Raw genomic sequence first — 20971 nt, forward strand, 5'->3', positions numbered from 1 at the left:
CCTGAAATTTGGTAGTGGTTCAAAGTCAAAAGGCCAGGTCTAGTCTTATTCAAATGATATAATGAACAGTCTTCAAATCTAAATCTCCCTTGGGGAGATGCTGTTTACTTTTTTTTTTGAATGTTAGAAGGAGGGGAGAATAAAAGGAAGAATAAACTGCGTGCTTTTCTTTGATTACTAAAAATATTAAATCCTTTTAACCCCTTCATATGGGTCATCTGAGAAATGAACTTCTTTGCTTCCTTCTTTTGCTGGAGGTTAATACACTAAAGGTTAGATAAAGCAGAGCAAAAATACAGAAGACTCTTCACAAAATTATTTCCAACATATTTTAAAAGTCTCTTTTTAAGCATAAAAATTTACAGCTTACCAACCTAAAATATACCTCCAGTTTTCACCCTTCCCAGGACCTCTCCTGCGGTATCCACAAGGGACCCAATCCCACCTCTCCACGTCAATGCCAAGGGCGTCGTTTGCAGCGACCAAAGTGCAAGTGCATTTGAGAGCTTTAGTGGGCATTTTCCATGGGGAAAACAGACCACAGCTAAATAAACATGACAGCCTACGGCCCCGACTTTACAATTGTTCTGAGACGGCTCCTGTTCAACATCCTAATTTTCATGCAAGGTGAAATCTGAGAAATGCTTTGCCACCTCATCCCTGTACATCCTTCCACCCTGACACAGGTTTTCTCCGTCCCAAATCACCATCCATCCCCAGGTCCTCAACCGACATGTCAGTTTGCAGAATACGGGTGAGGAGCAGAGGGATGCCAATCGAAGGCATCCTTGGCACGGGCAGTGGGGGCAAGAGGAGGCTGTGCAGGAGAGAGGAGTGGGGATTTCAGGAGCTGGCAGTGATGCCTTGTCGTAATTCCACCCCTTTACACAACAAAAATAAATAGTGATAGGCCACTAGTGCTAAGTCACCCCTTTGGCCAAAAAAAAGAGGGGGAAAAAAAAAAAAATACATAAAATAAACAGGATTCCTGATTTCAAAACCATACATAATCACACACTGCTAGGCTCAAGACGTTACATTAAATAAGAAATAAATAAGAAATAGTGACCTTATGAATACTGCTTCTGTATCTGAAGACGATTTTTGAAAGTGTGAGCAACTATTTGTGTTTCTCTGGAAAGGAGCGCAGGTCAAGCGGCGCCGCGCAGTCTTTCTGCTGGTTATAACTGCTGTTGGGGACGTGCGTTACGGCCTCGAGTTGTGCATTTACCGAGAAAATATCACACCGTCCAGATGCTCAAGTTTGCTCTTTCTGTGCAGAGAACCCCACTCAAGGCTGTAACAGCGTATGAAATACCAGGGAAGAGCTCGGCATATTTTTCCGAGGCTTGGTAGAAGTTAGCGGTGAAGCACAATCGTTTCGGTCGGGTTCAGAATATCCATTAGCGATCAAAGTCCTAAGTCTAATTAACCCCCAAATTCGACTGACAAAGCTCATTCCTCTTTTACGCCACCTAACCGGTTGTATGTACGCTGGGCATGCAGTACCTAAGTCAGATGCTGCTTTGTTATAATTAGGGCAGCAAATTTTGCTTTCTGCTCGGTACTCGCTGTTACATATTGCACGTAATGTATGGCACTGTTAAGGGAAAAAAATTGGAGTCAAAGTGCCTGGAAAGTTAGGTCTGCTCTGTAGCACTGTGAGATTGTTGACATCTGCCGAGGTTGGAGAGCTCAGTAAGCAGGAAATGGGGTGTCACTCTGAGTGGTAGTTTACCATTATCCTGGCATCCTAATGAAGTGTCTGCAGTGCACAGAGCTTCTGGATGGCATCTTAACGCACGGCTAAGCAAAAGCACTTCTCTCCTTGTCACTGTCATCCATCTGCCTGCACCCTACTGTAGCCAATGGGATGGAACCATGCTACAATGTGCTATAAGCGATTTAGAGTTGCACATTGCATAATCAGTCCCATCAAATATGTAAAAAAAATGACTATTATTGGTTATTTCCCTCAAACTCCGGCACCTGGAGTTTGATACATTAAAGTTTAACTTTTTGTAAGTGCTGTTTTTTTCCCATTAATTCCACATACATTTTTGTTAAATGGAACCGAGCTTTGAACTCATTGTCTTGGGTCTTGCTAATGGATTGCAAAAGTTGTATGAATATTCATTGCAAACTCCACTTCATATCACATAGGACGAATTTATCAATTGCCTGTATAGAGACGTTTCATGCAATTCTCATTTTCTTTTGCAATATCTATTTCTGAGGCATGAATAAAAAGTAAAATCAATTTAGATCACAAATTGGTTATTTTCCTTATAGCAAACATTAGTTAGTTTGAATGCTTCTTATAGATTTTTTTTTAAATAAACAAGAAAATATTTTACAATGTATCTGCATGAAACAATTTCCACAGTGTACTGTAAGTGATTAAAATTGGGACTTTTATATTGCATACAGTGACATTAAAATATCCTGACATTAAAAGTGATACTAATAATTTATCTATATATTTATAGGTAAAAATCTGTGTATTTTAGCCAGCATGACTTCCAGAATTTGAAGACTTACCAAATGAAAGCAGAGTTTTGGGCAGTTGACGTCTCTGAAAAACAAAATAAAAAAAAAAAATCAAGCCAACAGAGCACTCTCTTTTAAGCAAGTTTTCATTCTCTGATAACACCAAAGCTATCAAGGGCTGGGGTTAAGCATTGTGTGGCAGGGCAAGCTTCTAAAATGGGCGAGAGCAAGATGAATTGGCTAAGTCGGGTGTTTATTTATACAAACAAGAGGGCAGAACATAATTTAGTTGCATCAGGAATTTTTCACAGACATTAAAACTATAGCAAACATAACAGCGGGGATGCTTGCACAGCAGCACAGTGGGGAAGCTCACAGAGCGTCTGCCCACACTACGGCTGGCTGTAGCCAGCACCATAAGTCTCACAATTTCATTAGCACTCGAAAATCCACCTAACTCACTCAGTTCCGATTAAAAAAAAAAAAAAAAAAAAAATAGAAAACACGAAATAAACAAACCAAAAAAGCCTCAGACAAGACCTGTCTTTCTCTCTGCAGCTGAATCAGTCGCAAATTGTTGGAAGAACTCTTGGCAGGCAGATTTTTTTGCTGTAGCAACAGTGTGTGACGTTTTAACCACAGCAGAAATCTCATCCAAAAACAAAAAAACCAAAACACCCCAACAAAACAAGGTGAGAAGAGCCATGTAAGAAAATCAGAGAAAACCATGCTTAAAACAACAACAACAAAATGTAGATTAAGTGGGAGATCAATAGTTTGATATTTTATGCAGAATCATAAATCAGTGTTTTTCTCAGCAGTTCAGCTGTGAGGCTCGACAGCATAAAAAGAAACCATGGCTCGTGATAAAATTGGGTATTAATGTGAGCCATAAATGCCATTTAACATTAAACATGCACAAGCCACTAAAATGCCTGGTAGGTGGAAATGGGCACTATAGTAAAACTATACAAAGTCAGTCAGACATGAATAATGCAGCAGGTCCGAGGAGGGTCACGGGTCAGACTCCAGTACCTTACAAAATAATGAATGCATGTCAGGTTAGAGACATACATCCCTTCCTAGCAAATGTGAGTTATTGGAGATAAACCTTGGACTTCCTGTTCTGAAACAAAGTGGCTTGTTGTAAACATGTATGTCCCTTTAAAATTAATGATTAAAAGAAAGATTCGGTGGGATTTGCTTAAGTATTCTTTATGGCCACAAGTGCTAAAGGTTACTTTCTTCATTCATTTTTACCCAGCCACTGTTAATGTTACAGACACATCATGTTTTCTTCTGTGCTCAAATGTTTACCCAAAGCTCATTTACAAAAAAGCTTATATAATATTAAGTGGTTTCTTTTCAATGTGTTCTTCATTTAAATATAAACAAGAGAGCATCTCCACAGTTTGGCTCTGTTAAAGGGAGACAGCCCTATTTTTAAAGACAGTAACACAAATTCTAAATAGGTGTTCTATGAAAATACTACATGGAAAACCATCTGTGATTCACTTTGGAGTATCCCGATCTGCTGAAATTTTCACCTGTACCTTCCATATTTTCCCCCCAAAATGCAAAAAGGATTAACTATTCTCTCATCCTTTATTTGATATATGTCACTATGCCGACTCTTTGCCTTCAGAGATCTTCACAGGGAAAAGAGAGTCAAATGTTCCCAAATGGGAATCTTTTCCCCAGATTTTCACCAATTTTCACAATAAAAAGAATATAATGAAAACTAATATTATTTCATTTTGTCAAAACTGGTCTACTTCATTTTCTAGGCTTAGATAGAGTATTTAACAGCTGTTCCGTGTTTTTCTTCTTTTGCACACTGTATTGCGAGACTTCCTAACACAGCACAAGACGGGGGACACCTTCTCCACCATTATTTGTACAAACCCACGTTTATGGATTTCCTCCCTCTGTTTGAACATAGTAAAGAGAAAACTTCAAAAAAAAAAAATCTTCCTACTTAGGAATCTGAAATAGGAAAATTTCTAGGAAAGTGGGACTCAAGGCTTTACAGAAAGAAAGCAAATACATAGGTAATGCAAATGAAACATAAGATCTTGCATCTGATCTGTTAAATATTCCATCAACAAGGTCAAGAGTAAAGACAAGCCCAGCCACAAAAACTGAAGCGAGAGTAAGCTTTAATAAAAAAAATGAACAGTTTATCCTCTTCAGCTTCTCAAGTGGAAAAACAGATTCTTTTATACTAGAGGAAAATCAAGCGCGTATATAGCATTTAAAAAAACCCACCAATATCAGCCATTTTAATGAAAGAGTACCCAATATTTTCATGGAACTATAAAAGGGAGCTAGACTAAGTGTTATGGCAAAAAGCCTGGGCTCAGCAGCTTTGTGTGGGAAATGGTAAAATGTGACTGTGATTTATAATGAGAAAAGGTATCTACAACATACAATTTTCTACCTAGCTGCAAATAATAATTCATAGTGATGTCCCTTCCAGATAAAATACCTTTGCAATGTAGGACTCATGTGGTAAAATGATCATGATAAATGTCAGACCAGTGCAGGTAACGGCTTTACAAACCATTAAGATTAGCTGGCTCTTTTTTTTTGATGATAACAGTAACCATGCTGTGACTCTATGTGGTAATAATATCTCAGTACTGATAAATGCCAGAGCCAGGCAGAGGTGTTTATCATTCCCAGTTCAGAAATGCTGACTAAAGTTACCCCATGTTGGCTATTTTTTCTTCCTGTACAACAGACCAACAATTAACAAATAGACTGACTCACAAAATAATTTTATGCAAAATTTCTATGGATTTTGTGCTTTAGCTCCTACCTAAATATCTCTTCTCCTGTATGTCAGTACTGATGACTTTGGTGCGGTAAGCCCTAAAACAAAGCTTTCTACCCTTGCCTTTCTCGCAATAAATAGTTTCTTTGTAAATTAATACGGCTCTTTTTAGTTTATCTTTTACAAATACACCTTATAAGGAAGCACAGCCTCTGCAAAGCAGCTGTTTCTGTAGGGAAGCTGGTTACCAAGCTGGTATCTGTTAATCAATGCAGGGCAGAAGCACTTCCTTCAAGAGAGCGTGATAAAGTTTTACTGTATGACATTTCCTTGCAAATGTTCTGCAGCGGACAGTGAGCCTTTCCTTCCATTGAGACTTCCCCAATATCAGTGTTTCAGCTCCACTCAAGTCTATGGAATTCTCAGGAGAAAACAGAATTAAAAAATTAACTAGTTGAGAAGCTCTACTTGAGAAGTTGCGGGACAGCCAGGGCAATCTAAATATAACTTATTTAGTAAGATCATAGCATGGACATGCAGCAAGCAGCACAAATAAAATGCCCACAGAATTTATATACCTCCTTACAGTCAATTCACTTCTGCAAATTTCGTATCATTTTCATTTCTAGCTTCAGTCATATTTCCACTGGACAGATCGTCCATGGGACAAAAATGAACAGTGCTAATGGCTTGTGGCAGAAAACATCAAGGAGTGACTGGGTTGCAAGACTGGAGGAGTTTGTGTTTTCAGAAGTTTCTGTATAGCTCAGACCAGAACAAGAGTAAAATACACAGAAAGTGTATTCTTCACTTGTCTGTAACTTCCATATCACTATTGCATGACCACTTTGAGCTCTTGTCTTTCATAGATACAAAAATGTTTAAATTATAAATTACATATACATCTAAATCTGTGTGTATGAAGTATTAATCTCAACAGGAATTATGAATACACGCTGAGGAAGGAATATTATCCTACCAATTTTAATTTTTAAATTCAGTTTGATTGCAGGCAGTTTTTGCTTGAAACTATTTTTCTGGTGAAATGTTTGAATCAAGACACTAATAACCATCTATGCTTATGCAGCACCTACTGCAACTGGGATTCAGTCCTGATTGAGATCTCTGGGTGCTAAGGCCATATGAATATTAAAAAGGAACATATACGAAGAATGATAGGTGATAATTAAATCATAGATGATAAGATCAGGAAAGTATTCTCAGGTTATCTAGGGCATGTAACATGCAAGATGTTTTCCCTACGTCAGACCTACTGGCACCTTATCTAATCTGTTCCTAAATGAAAGCACAGTTGTACATGACTTCACTTTAGTTGCAACATCTTAAGCAAATTCATGAAAATATCTGTCAAACCTTTCCCATGAAACTATGAATCATGAATCATCAACAGGAAGGCATATCTGAACAAAAAGGACAGCAATGTTCTTATCACCTCAAAAGAGAGATTGAAGTCCTTAGTACTGCATTCTTCTAACGAATTTTAAGTTTGAAATACAAATCATTTCCTACAGAAATTATAGTTGTGAGATGCTACAGGTATTAGAAGATAACTATGCTGGAACTGGTTTCTCAAAATAACCGATCACCAGAAAACATGACTAAAAAGAATAGCAAATAATTTAATATACTCAAATATAGTGGAGTGCAATGTTAAGGTAGAGAATCATAAATATAACTGATTAAATTATGATGAGGGGAAAAAAAAAAATAAAGAGAACAAAGACTACCTGGAAAGTGCATCCATGACAGAAACTGAACCATTGGACAGATGTCATTCCAAAGTGGAATTCCCCTTAAAATGTGGGTCCCTTACTCCTTGGGGGTACTTTAGCTTAGGATGATGGTCTAATAAAATAAATGACAAGCATAAGAATATAATTATGTGAACAAGAAATTTTTTCCTTGGGATTAAGAGAGAATTTTTAATCCTTGTAAATTACTCTTTCTCTCTATTAAGTTGACAGAAGGTATGATACATTCTGTTTTTAACGATATGTTAATAATGTTTTTTCTTCTTAAGGTACCAGATACAGCACTGGGCAAAGTAACGTCCTGATACAGCACTCAAGTAGTTATATATATATATATTTTTTTTTTTCCTCCTCAGAAATCCAGGACAATGCCACTCGCATCAAATCCATAAGGAGTCTGGTTAAAAAGCTCCCGAAACCAAACTATGACACAATGAAAATCCTCTTTGAACACCTAAAGAAGTAAGTAGAACTGTGATAATAACAGGTCAATAATTTTAAAAGGAATTGGTGTGTGATGTCCAAATCCTATTGGAAATGTCATCCAAAATACCAAAGATAACTACATTCTTTGGCAAAACTAAGCATGATTTATGGTATCTATGTATATCCTATTCCTGCTCAAAAAATCAGTATGTCTAAGCAAAAGCATGACTTTTTCTCTACTAGAAAACAGTTCTGTTTTCTTCAATGCAGTCAGACACATGGGGATTACCATGCTACAGATATACTGAACTGGGCAAGTGCAACATATTCCAGTATTGGAGTTGTCCAGTTCGGTTTGACTTTCTCCAAAAACAGACCTTTTGATCACCATATTTTCACCATCAAGATCCCTGCCATTCAAACTCCTTTATTGAGGCATGCAATGACAGAAGAAATTTCAATCAAGAAAATCCATTATGAGCTCTTGTACCTCACAAGAAAGCTTGTGACAACACTGAACATCCGAGAAATGCTGAGGAGAGATCTGGAAGTTCATTTTTGGTCTCCTAACATTGCTGAGATACCCCAGAGGCAGAAAAATTACACTGTGAGGCTCCACCTTATCATTCCTCTATGGTTTCTGTGCTCATTGAGCTCCATTTGCAAGACATGTCAGCCCACAAAGTCAACCCAGGTTCCATTGTTCACTTTGGGTTTTGTTCTCGTCTTTCATGGCATTAACAGTAAAAATGTACATAGACCATGAGCTCACTTGGAAACCAACCTGCAGCTGTTTGACTTGCAGAATGACCAGGCAGAAGTGGCAGACCTCAAGATGGGACACATGAAGGGTAGGGTCCTTTTCCTCCCTTCGTGGCTGTCCTGCTGTTGGGACTAATGTGCCGTTTTCTACAGCCACTTTTCAACCAAACTGCCCTTAAAATTGAAGGGACTAAGCAGAATGTAGGGCCCCTGTGCACAGAGGAGTTGCTATCCCAGGAATATTATAATGACCTCAGTGAGGCAGTAATAAAGACTCCAAATAAAAGGCTACTCTGAGCTTATAATGAATGATGCCTTTATACTGATCTTTTCTGCTGTGTTCTCCTGGCGTATACATATAAGAGATGTAGATCCTTTATCTTGTTTTGCAGCTTCCAGTTGAAACTGCAAAATGAAGTCCATGCAGTCATGGGAGTGTCCCCATTTCATTAAGCATGAAAGGATTTTAAACAGCCCATAAAATGACTGAGTTTGGCCTTGCAGAAAAAACGTTTTCTAGGTATTCATCTGATGTACCATGTGTGCATATTCTCCCATTCAGTGGGTTATCTAGAGAAGGATGAAAATTTATTACTGTCAATGGAAGAATAATAACGGAAATTATTTCCTGGGAAGAACCTGAGTGCAAGAAGTGGGTACAGGCTGTCAGCTCAGATATGCCATATACAAAATCTACTGCACGATGTGTGGCATTGATCTTAACCTGAAGAAAGTTTTCTTACCATGTTTTAGGAGAGAGCTATCAGGTATACACAATAAGTCTTTGCTCTCATGGTTAAATCACTTGATTGAGACTCAGGAGACGTGGGTTCAGTTCTTGGCTTTGACCGGATGCTCTGGGTGACCTTGGGTGAATCACTTAATCTCTCTGTGTCTTGGTTCCTTGTTTACAAAATGATGATAATACTTCCTTTGTCTGCCTTAGCTTTTTAGAGCATAATCTGTTTGGGACAGCGATAGTTTCCTGCTGTGCATGTGTAGAATAACTGGCAAAACTGGACCAAGACTAGTGTTTTTGGAGAAAAGGAAAAAGAAAAAAACCCAAAAAACACACTCCTTTCCCCTGCTTACCTCTGCATGAAATTTATTGTACTACTCATAAGTGAAAGAAACAAAATATGGGGCTGAACAGACACATCGCATTGCTCTTGTCAGTCTAATAACATAACCAATCGTTTTATCAGAACTCATACCGAAAATAATTGAGCACAGCTACTATTAGGTTATTCATACTTCTTCCTGAAGATGAGCACATCAAACAAATACAGTTGACATATGAAAGAAACAACAAAACCCAACCTGAGCAGGGATTTTCCCAAATAGAGGGCTGCAGAAAACAGCCCGTTCTACTTGAAAATGCTTAAAGAACATTTACTTGCTACGTATAGCCCATACGCTGCTGTCTCACACATTTGTCAATACAGCCCCAAGGTCTCCAGGACTCCTTTCTTTCCTGTTGTTTATTTACAGGGGAATTTCACTCCCAAACAGAGCTAGTCTCAGGTACCAGATAAAACAGATATACCTTTCTGGCCCTGTTTTGCAGGCAGACATGGGACACGACATGATGCAGAGATCTTGTGTTGGCTCTCTGCACAAACATGAACAGAGAGCAACCAAACTCTATCTGATAAATCATTATTTTTACCCAATAATTGACTCACAAAACTATAATTCAAGCAGAGCAGAAGGAACATTTCATTCTTAAGGATCCCACAGTATTTTATGATCGGTATCTAACCTGCTTCCAAAGCAGCATCTTTGAGGCAGCCGTTACACGCCCATTGGGAAACTGAGGCACAAGAAGTTTGAATGACTTAAAGACTGAGCCCAAGCCAGCAATGCAATCTAAAAACCTAGAGTTCCTGGAGCTTTGAGGGGGTTGTTTTTGCACAGAAGCTTCTGCAGCAACTGCAAAATAGTCTCTCCACCCTAATACAAGATGCAGGAGGGGAGAAGAGCACCCGGCTGGGTCCTCATGCTCCGAGCTGGCGAGGGCGGACGCAGCTCTGCTCCAGAAGCTGTGTGCCTGCATTATACAGCACTGTGCCTGAGCTAATAAGCTGTGCTTATTAATGTTAAATTAATGAATCTCAGCCTGCTCTGCTTATTAGGTTGAGCTCCGTGCCACCGCAAGGCAGCTCTGCGGCTCCCAGACCCGAGCTGTCTCACATCTGACCAGGCTGGAGCACAGGGCAGCCAAGCTCCAGTTCATCTCTACCCATCCATGTAGACACCCCCGCGAAGGGATATATTACAGGCAAAACCCCCCTTCTCCTCGCTTATTATTTTCCCGCACAACGGCAGGATAATACGTGTTATTTACAAAAGTATAAAACGGATGTTGAAATAATTAAAAGGGAAGACGGGGGCCAGCCTGATGCTTCCATCCCTCTCCCTTACGTGGGAAGCGCTGAACCCAGATGCCCAACTGTGGAAGATATTCTTCCAGCAGCAGCATCTGCCTCCTTGGCAGGCACTTCAGGCAAGTTGTCTGGGGAGCTCTGCAGTTGCCTCTTGGTTTATCACGTGGATCTGTTACTGTGGCCTCTCTGGCCGCCTTGTCCGGGCAGAAGCCAATTCCTTTTGATTCACCTTTGAATCCAAGAAACTCCATTTTTTTGCTCCATTTTTCCTGTATTATATGTACATTTTCAGATGCCGTCCAGGCTTTCTGCTCTTTCAGAGAGAAAATGATGGTTTCCTTTCCGACTGCCTTTCCCCCTGCTCAGATTCTTCACTCTTACTAGCAAATGTTTGCACCAATTTCACTGGAAATAAGCTCCTCTGCTACAGCAGAACCTTTTTATCTAAAACAAACCCACTAATATTAATATACCATCTAACAGAAGTCATAAGTATTACAAGATTCATGCTTTAGTTGTTTCGAAAAATAACCTTCCCTTGTATCCATAGCTCTATGAACAGAAAACAGCACCGACAAACAAAACACACACACCCCCCAAACCTCATAACATGTGGCAGCTGCATTCTGAAGAGCATAGGCTTATTGCAAACTACATGCGACTAAACAGACTTATTTCTACCTATTAAAGGTTAAATTAAAAAAAAAAAAAAGGAAAAAGCATGCATAGAGAGAAGCCCACAGTAGCCTGCACACCAGGACATGATGACAACGTGATGACAAGTCCAGCAGCAGTACCCAGAATTCTGAGGGAAAATCAGAAAATAAAGTCAAAGTATGGTAGCTAGTAATAGTTAGCAGGGGATGTCTGCAAACTTTTTTTTTTTTATAAAGTTGGTGGAGGAAAGATGTAGCGAACATATGTGATTTTCTCTTACTAAGCTATGTGTCATATCAGCAGTTTCAGGCAGGCTTACATATTAAATCCAGGCTCAGGAAAACCTCTTTTTTCACACAGTAGAAGAATAGATTACGTTAAGAACTGTACAAGCCTTCTATTAAGGAAAAGAGAAGGAAAAAAATAGGTTAAAGTTATTTAAAAGAAAAAGCAGTCTCCAGAATGGAAGGATTATACAAAAAAATTCTGTTTGGGAAACCTCAGAGAACTTGTGGGAGAGCTACAACCCAAAGTGTGGGCTGGGCATTTAAATTTTGCTTCCAGAAAAATGCCCAGATTCAGGAATATGCAGAAGCACAGAAGGTCTGAGCTGAAGGCAGAAGAAAGCATGACTGTTTGTTGAAATTATTTCCCGAATCACAACCTTTCTTTATAATCTGGCAACTCGTGAGCAGCTCTTGCTCTTCAGCTTTATTCCTACAAGCTTAGGGAACTGCTGCTGGAAACGCGAGGAAGAGGAAGAGAAGAGCAAGTAGGTGACTGGCCAGGAGCACGAGAGACTCAGGCATCCCTGACTAAAATTTTAAGATTTACATGAAGTGAATTAATCATTTTGTAGCTTGAGAAGGGCAAATGGATATCGAGACATGCTCTCGCACACGTGCTTTTCTCTGTTTCAGCTACAGAAGTGTTTTAGAGAGGAGCTGGAGCAATGCCAACACTTGTCCCATTTACTGTGGCTTCCCAGGGCTCATTTTGGGGGAAGGAGAAGAGTTAAACCCATTTCTCTCTGCTAAGCACACATTGGTCTTCTAAACTCTTCCCTTGTAAATTAGTAGACACAAGAAAATGTGCGCCATGCACATGTGTGCACAGGACAGAAGTAATAATATATTTTGGATTAAAGGCAAAAAATAAATCCCGTCTTCCAGGAGCACCTTCAAGCAGTTTTATTTTATTTACTTTGGGGTGGGGGCGATCTGCTACTGAGGTTTTTGCAGTCGTGCCCTGTCCTCCTTTTAGTGGGATAAGAGAGTTTGCAAAGCTCACCTCTTCCCTAAAGAATACTTTACAGCCTAGTCTTTTTAATGAGAAGAACGACGAGTAATTAATACCACGTTTTTACCTGTGTTTCCACATACCTCCTATTTCCACAACCATATTTAAAAATATAAACCCTGATTTTCATAACAATCAGGCAAATAATTACACTTGGTACTTTTCAATGTTACTAAGCTTCAAAATGGACTGAACTGGTGTATCAGCAAATAACAGAACGATAAAAATAATTAACATCGTTTTAATTTAAATATTTATGATACAGTTGACTCTGTGGCTGTACCATTGTGCTAGGTGGAGTACACAAATTCAGATAGATAGAGCCTCTGTTTCAAAGAGCTCCTATTGTTCAACCCACATTACTCAATATCAAGCGATCTCAAAAAAAAAAAAAAAAAAAAAAAGCTTTTCAAACATTAATTAAATCTCGTAACTTCCTTTTTCAGGTCAGTAAGTTTTATTATCCTAGTTGTGTAGATGGAGAAAGTGAGGAATGACAAGGGTAGGGCACTTGCCCATGATGACACAGAGAACAATTCTCACTTCTACTCTCCCTTTACTTCCCAATCCCCCACCCCGAGCCCCCCGCGCCTTTGAAGGCTCATCCATGTGCATATAGATGCTGTGGGTGTACGTGTACATATGGCCAGCACATCCCGGGGAAGGCCGGTTACCGCTAAGTAACTCTTTGGTTAATCAAGGCCATGTGAGAGTCCTGTTTCTGGTTTGCACTCACATAAGCTTTAATAAAATATCACTGGTGGAGTTAATTTATGTGATTTTGTAACCTCCTCATATTGCTTGGGGTTAGCGTTCTTTTCAACTCGAATGTTTTTTGTTGGTGAAAATTAAGAATGCTCAATTAATTACAAAACGGTTCTTCCCTCCCTCCCTTTTTTTTTCCTATTTTGGGAGATTAGGCCCTAACACATTAATGTCCAGGATCAGGTCATCAAAGGGTAAATTGTAATGCTTTTCATTTTTCTGACTACAGATACAGGATTTTTCTCAGAACAAGGCTGTAAAATAAATAATAGGCATGAAGTTTCTTAAGATATTCATTGGAACTTAAAACCAAAACAAAACAAGAAAGACTTTAATGCCAAAATGTCAGTGTTCTGTGCAAAATAATTAATATAACACAATGGGATCTATTCTACTATCGATTGAAAGGGAATTTATGCAGGTAATTCATTAAAGCTAGTGGGAGTTTGGCATGTAAATTCCACAGCACTTTGATGGGAAAACAGACCCTGATGATTTTTTTTTTTTTAAATAAGCTATAAAATACATGCTTTTCAGTAGCAAATATATAAAAAGAAAAAATGAATTTCTGAACAGCTACGGCAATGGACACCCCTGCTCTGTGAGACTTCTGAAATGACATTAGATCAAATCATTTTTCACACATTACAAAAGATGCAACAATCATTTCAATCACCATGTTAAGAGAATCAATATATTTTTTGCTTCCAGAGAATGATATTTTACATTCCAACATTTGCAGGTTATCACCTTCATCCATCTCTCTTTGTGGTCAAGTGCATGATTAGTACTTCTGACAGGGTATTGGCCATTTTCTTATAAAGATCTACAAATTCTTGCAAATAAAAAACAATCTGAAAAAAATGAAGAGCAAATCTGTGGACTGGAATGCACCCTACTTGTAATGGGAACAAAAAGCTGGCAATGAAATATAAACCTAAATCACAGCAGAATGACCTACTTTAAGGCATTTGCCAAAGAGACAGTGTTTTAGACAGCTCCTCTGAAGTAGCGTCTTTATGTCTATGCCATCTGCAGATTTATTATTGTGCTTTAGAAAAAAAAAAAAAAGGAAAGAAGAAAAAAAAAAGGAAAGAAAAACCTACAGTGTGCCTGAACAAAACTCAGCTTCATCTATAGGAAAGATTCCAGTACTGTGGGCACCACACCCACACCTACTGATGTGGTCCAAGTTTTTTCTTTAGAGGCACCTAATTAAGAAACCCTGACTCATTTACATGGATACGTTTGATCTAAATTACACTCCAAACCACACCAAATTAGGAGCATCTGTGAATGCGAAGTGTTTGTTCCCAGTGACTGGTAGAATAGGGCCAGTTCTGGACGGCACATGTTCAAGTGACGAAAAATATTTCAGATGTAACATACTTCTGAGACCCACTTTTCCACTAATAATTCATAATGAGTTAAACCAGTATCTCTGCCGGAACGATTATTTCAGGCTGTGAAAAAAATGTCATTTTACTTTTAAAAGGAAGGAGGAGGAAAAAGAGGGGTAGACACCACCTAGTTTGGGTGTTGTCTCTGGTAAAGGTCCTTAAGACAACTATTAGCTGCAATTTAAATCTGTGCAGTTCACTTATTATCAGATATACATTACTCCTGAAGCGAAGACTAAAGGGAAATACCTATGAATTATTAGTTGCTGTTCATAGGCAAGGCCTTCTACGCTAACGTAAGGTCTTCTGTCTTTAACCTGCTGTGCCGGCTTTGCTAAAGACTCCGAGCAAAGAGGAGGGTCTCAGTACCCTGCGCACTGGATAACATGAAAAAGCCATAACCACCAGATTTGAGAGCGGTCCTCCCCTTTTGGACTGTGTTGCTCGTGCTATCTGACTGTGCCTGTTTGTGCCCTACAAGGCCACAATGTACAAAAATGGGTCCTGCAGCAATTAGGGAACTTCTATCCCATTTTCCCGTCTCCTGGACAGAGGGAGCAGGGGAGGCTGCAGAAGCCACTGTTGCTGCTTTGCTGCCTTGCAGTCTAAACTGACAAACTAAAAAAAAAAAAAATAGCCTTATTTTGCTCTAATTTAAGCCATAGGAGCAACCCGAGCACTGGGGAATGCAAATCCGAATTCCATGCTGGGCTTGCAATTCCCAGTCCGTTAGTGCAATTTGGCACAACCTTTGGATTTGGCCCATAGTGTTTGGCAGCCACCTTTTATTCTTCCCATCTTTTATACTTTGTGAATAGTCTAAGTTACATAATACCAGTGACAATTTGTTTATGGCAAGCATTAGAGTCACTGTTTTATGATTACATTCAAACTGTAAGCCACATTTTGACATCTAAGGATCATCTTGCATTCTCATGTATTATATACAATGAAGGTTTGTGTTCCAGTAAGGGGAGGGGGGGGGGAGGAACTTTATAAATAACATGAGTCCTTTTGTCTGAAGAGATTTTAATACATTTGTCTGATCTACTGTTTTTGCAGTAGCTAGAATATAATTTGAATATATTAATATTTTCAGCAACTGTGCTCAGGGAGCCCAGTTAATAACTTATGCATGGATATATAGATACACTTCAGACAGAGGTAATGTTTTTAGCCCTTATGTTGGTAATACTTAGAAACACACAATGAAAGAGCCTGTTCTTTCCTCCTCTTTGTTGTGGGCATGCATTGTGATGGTATGGAGCCAGTGTTCTTTCTGTTGTCTACACAGCCTGGATTCAATAAGCAGTTATATATGCATATTATGACAATGTGGTCAAGGAAACCAGATTTTTTTACTATACCTTCATGTGCCTGTACAGTATAAAATCTGGTATTTATTTTTCTTGTCCTCATTCAATATGTTAACAAAATCATAATTTGATACAGGTTATGTTCGCTTTATAATTAAAATTATAGAGTTAGATGAAAATACAGCAAGATGTTGCTGAATGGAAAATATTTATCTTTTCGTACATTACGCATTATGGTGCAATGTAAAAAAATCATAAATCTGTGGAGCAGCTAGCTCCAGCCAAACGTACAACAACTCGCCTTCTTCCTTGGTCTGCAAGATACAACCAGTTACCTCCTCTAAGTTGAGAGTTCCTACAACTGTCTCAGCCCCACCATTGGATGACATTGCCACATCCTCTCCAAAGCTTTGCTGTGGTCTTCTGAAAGAAGACTCTTTGCCATGAAGATGAGCCAAGAAAAAGGGAATTCAGAACAGCTCTGTATTTTTTATAGGTCAAACTAATCCCTCTCCTGTAGCTCTCCTAGCACCCTCATGGACAAGTGGCAAACCTTTCGCACCAGCTGTGTCCTTTGCGTCAGCACCAGCCTCAGGCTCAGCCTCACCAAACCACCTCAGGATATCACTTAATCTGCCTTGAAACTGTTCCCACATCCCAGATCATTGCCATCCCCACTACCAAGCCCAGGCCTTCACCAAACACTTTCAGCCATCTTGGAGACCCCAGTAGAGTAGAGCATATGGGCCAGCCCTACCGCGTATGGAAGCTTTCCAATTGGTAAAGTTCACGGTGGACATCAGTTTGTCCATATTCAAACTTTCAGTAGAGCTGCGGCAATATTTGTAGCAGGCAACTTAGGACCATCTCCTAGGATAACTGTCTTGTTTCCATATCTGGACAACTGTTTCATAAAAATGTCATAAGAAAGAGTGAGTTTTCCATTCCTTTAGAGCATCTGCCCCATGGAAGTCATTGCAACTGCTATGGACTCAGTGTCAGCCTCGAGATTTCTATCTCAGCATAAATTTCAAAGCTCGGTGAATATAATCATGTTTTGAATCCCACCTGACCACTATGGTGAAGAACTGCTTAACATTTCTCTTATGCATGTTAACAGGTTTCCATGTTACTCTTCATATTAAATTATGTTTATACAGCTTCACATCCTGAAACTACAGTATGTGCTTCCTAAGGAGGCACTTTCTCAGTTTGTAAACCCATTTGTAACCATTCAGTTAAGGTCAGACACTTTCTGCTGTAGGGAAAGATCCATGCACCACCTACAAAACAAAAATGTCCTGAATTTTGCCTTGTCTGAGTGCCAGACAGCACAGTGTCAGCGGTCTTCTGGAGCTCAAGACTACGACAAAAATAATTTGCAAGGCACTTCAGCTCCATCTCCAAGAACAGCATGCCCACACATAATGCCAACAAGAAGAGCCATGCAGGGACAGACCCATTTGGCAGGCAGGCACTCTCAGAAATGCTTCTCTGCAACTCTACTAGGTGCATTGAGGCATTTTACTGAGTTAAGCTACGACAGAGAGGTTTGATGTCCTAGAAGCTGCTTAATGAATGAGCTGTCCCAAGACTGATGAGTATTCCTTGATATCTACAGCAAGATTGTACCTGTTCCTAAATCCTTCAATGTCTGTTGAACATGACTTGGGTTAGGAGGTCTAAGACATGCGTGTATGTTTTCTCACTAGTCTTTCTAACTCCGTGGGTTTTGATCAGGGTCAGACAAAGGCAGATATTGGCAAGTCTGGTCACTTGAAGTGACCAGTGTTTTGTATAACAGCTTCAAAGGTGAAAGAAAAACAACTACTGACAGAGTTAGGGCTGCTTGTATAGAGAATAAAGACTTTTGTAAAGTGTCTAAAAGGCAGTTAGACGACAGTCATCTGAGACCAGTACATGTGTGAATGGATATTTAACTTCAAAAGGAACTAATGAGAAAATCCAAAGCTAGTTTAAAGCTAGGAAAAAATATTGCAGAACTTGCAGTACTACAAAGGGTGTATCTTAGGAAGACGCAGTACTACAAAGGGTGTATCTTAGGAAGACACAATATATGAAAAATTCTCCACTCCAGGCAGTTCGTGCATTTAGTGCAATGGACTATACACGTGCACAAAAAATAAACATCAAGCTAAGGTGAGTGGACAAGACAGACAAAGTGTAAGTAGAAAAGACAATGCTGACATAGTAAATTCGTCGCTCAAGGGCAAGCAAAATGTAAATAAGTTTAAAGAAATCAAAGACTCATGGCACATACTCACTAGTGCATTTAAGAGATACATTCATCCTACTCATGTTCAATATCAGGGCTGAAACAATCGTGATGCTGGGAGGCATGTTAAAGCATCTTTCAAATCTGATACAAATGCAGTACATACATACTGCAATAGTAGCTTGTGGAGAGCTCAGAACTGAACCTGAAAGAGTAGAAATCCTGGTTGAGGTCAGATCCCATATAAAATCATCTCTGTTGGGCAGAGCACTGCAAAAAGACTTCCATTTTAAACACGAGATGGTGATAATACAGGTTTAAATGATGGAGATTTTATATAGAGGACAACTAATAGACCAATATTTAGAAGTTTTTCATTATTTAAAAAGGTTTGAAACAAATCAATTTATGAAGTAGTTACATACATAGGAGCTCACAGAAAAGGAAAACTTTGGCATGAGTTTGTTCTCCAACTTTTGTGGAATTCTTTGCCACATTCTCTGATTTCAACATCAAAAATTACTGGTTGTCTAACAAAACCGAATAATTTATTCATGATGCTGGACAAAAACAATGTGCTGTTTAGCAAAAGCAAGTATTTCATGAGAAGCTCTAAACTCCCTAGCAAAGATGCGTTTCTGAGCAGATTGTCTAAAATTCAGCATCCCAGGTTGAAATTCCAGCCAATTGCCACTTTTGAGCTTGAAGTCAGAAAGGAAACCTGTCACATCCAGGGCCGAGTTATTTGCTGTCAACTGGATTATCATAGTACGAAAGGACTGTAATTGAAGGCTGCAAGAGGTTACAGATTGAACATAGTCAGAAGCAGTAATTTCACTTAGTAAAAGTAGATATCACCCAAAATGAGAAAAGTTAAGCTTCTACAAGGTGAAATTCTGACTCCATTCTGGCTCCCAGTCGCTGGGAGTTTTGTCAATAATTTTAACAGTAATCAACATTTCACTCACAGTCAAAAGAAACGCTGCGAAGGGTGTGATGAAGTGAAGTTGAAATAACTGTTAACTTGAGGCTTCCAAAATACATTTTCTGAGCACAGACTGCTGTCTAACTCATTGTTTTCCTGACGTAGCAATGCAGACAGCCCTTCTGGGGACCGAGGGGATAAAACCGTGCTAGTCAAGAACATCTGGGACGCGCGATGCGAATTTTCCTGCTGTAACTGCTGAAGTTCCCATTGTTCATCATCCTGTGGGCCACGATGGAACATAAGCATAGTGGGGTATATTATAGCTTGTAAGAAGCCGTTTCAGAAAGATGTAACATCACTGAGCATCAGTGCCAGCGCTGACACTCTTCCACCTGAGCTGCTCTTTTGAGATATGGGTAGATATGACTGGAAGAAAGGGCACAATAGTGGCTGGCAGGGGCACTAAATTTACCAGGAGGAGGAGAATTATATTATAATGCTGACTATGATCGTCTTTCTATTTTTCTTACCAGTAAATCTGAACCAAAGAATGTGATTTACGTGCATCTGGGAACAAGGCTCCATAGGGTCTCCTGTGTGCTTTCCATCTACCCTCTGCTTTGGGTGTGTTGCAGAAGGGTGGCTTCTTTCAAGAAGTTAAAAACTAGCTGGGTTATCATCAGAACTGGTGGCTCTGCGTTTTTTGCCAAGTACTTTTTGTTTGTCCATCACTAAGCACGTCAAAGCCTCAGTGTGCCCATCAGAAAAAAAAAAAAAAAAAAAAAAAGCTGTTAATAACATTATTCCACCTTTATTAAGAGCCTTCAGCTTTATGGAGGAATACCAAATATTATTAAGACAAAGACAAGAGGATAATAAGGAAATGTGGTTTTTCCTCTGCTGACCTAGTTTCTAACCTCACTTTAAAATCTTCCGTTGATTTTAATTACGCTTAATCTAAAGCTAAGCTCACAAAGCTAGCAAACTTACGGACTGCTTTTAAGTGAATTTTCTCGCCTGTCAGAGTTCCTCAAGCTTTCTGCGCCACAGATAGAAGTTTATTTCCAGCCCAGACAGAAAGTTGAGGCAGCTCTCTGCCCGCAGGAAGCAGCCAGTACCACGACCGTCCGAGATGCTGGTTTAAACGCTACCTTGCTCAAACCAAGCCTGTGTACAGCACTTTTCACAGAAACAATTGCTGTCCTTTTCTCATCAGCGGTAGCCAGAGGCAGTAATAAGGGTGAAGGATATCTATCATGAAAAGTCCAGTGTCAATGTGTTCCCCCAATTTATTTACTGACCTTCAATGCAACAGCCATACTCCTGACCCTCATGAGATGAAGCCTAAGGGGAAATGGCACTGAGCACCAATTCCATATCCTGTTGTTCTGTGGTCTAAATTAAGTGCTAATTAATTACCACTGGCATCTTTGGCATTGCCTGTCAAATTGGATTTAGGATATCCTTTTGCTGTTTAAACAAATAGCCCTACATCTAAAGCTAAAATCCCAAGTGTTAGCATTTTCTTTACTTTAAAATTTTTATTTGAAAATTCAGCAAGCATGTCCATGGATTTTGCAGGTAGAATTCAAATAAAAGAAACAGGAATTGATATTGTCAATTTTGATTAATAGTCCTTCATTAATAAACATCCTGTTATTCAGTTTCCACCTGCAGTTGCTGATGTTGCCTGGAATCAATTAACTCATATAATTTGATTTATTTTACAAAGACATTTTTGGATGTGCTGTGCTGAT

At 39.3% G+C, this 20971-nt stretch overlaps 1 protein-coding gene across 1 annotated transcript in view; it reads left to right on the forward strand.

Moving 5' to 3' along the window:
* ARHGAP15 (Rho GTPase activating protein 15) overlaps nucleotides 1–20971 on the forward strand; it is a 325750-nt gene that overhangs the window by 296370 nt on the left and 8409 nt on the right. The window contains exon 13 of the mRNA XM_065637984.1: nucleotides 7395–7500. Within this exon, the coding sequence (XP_065494056.1) occupies nucleotides 7395–7500 (106 nt within the window). The remainder of the gene's footprint in view (nucleotides 1–7394; nucleotides 7501–20971) is intronic.

Source organism: Caloenas nicobarica, chromosome 6 (assembly GCF_036013445.1).
Source record: "Caloenas nicobarica isolate bCalNic1 chromosome 6, bCalNic1.hap1, whole genome shotgun sequence".
In the NCBI taxonomy this organism is placed as follows: domain Eukaryota; kingdom Metazoa; phylum Chordata; class Aves; order Columbiformes; family Columbidae; genus Caloenas; species Caloenas nicobarica.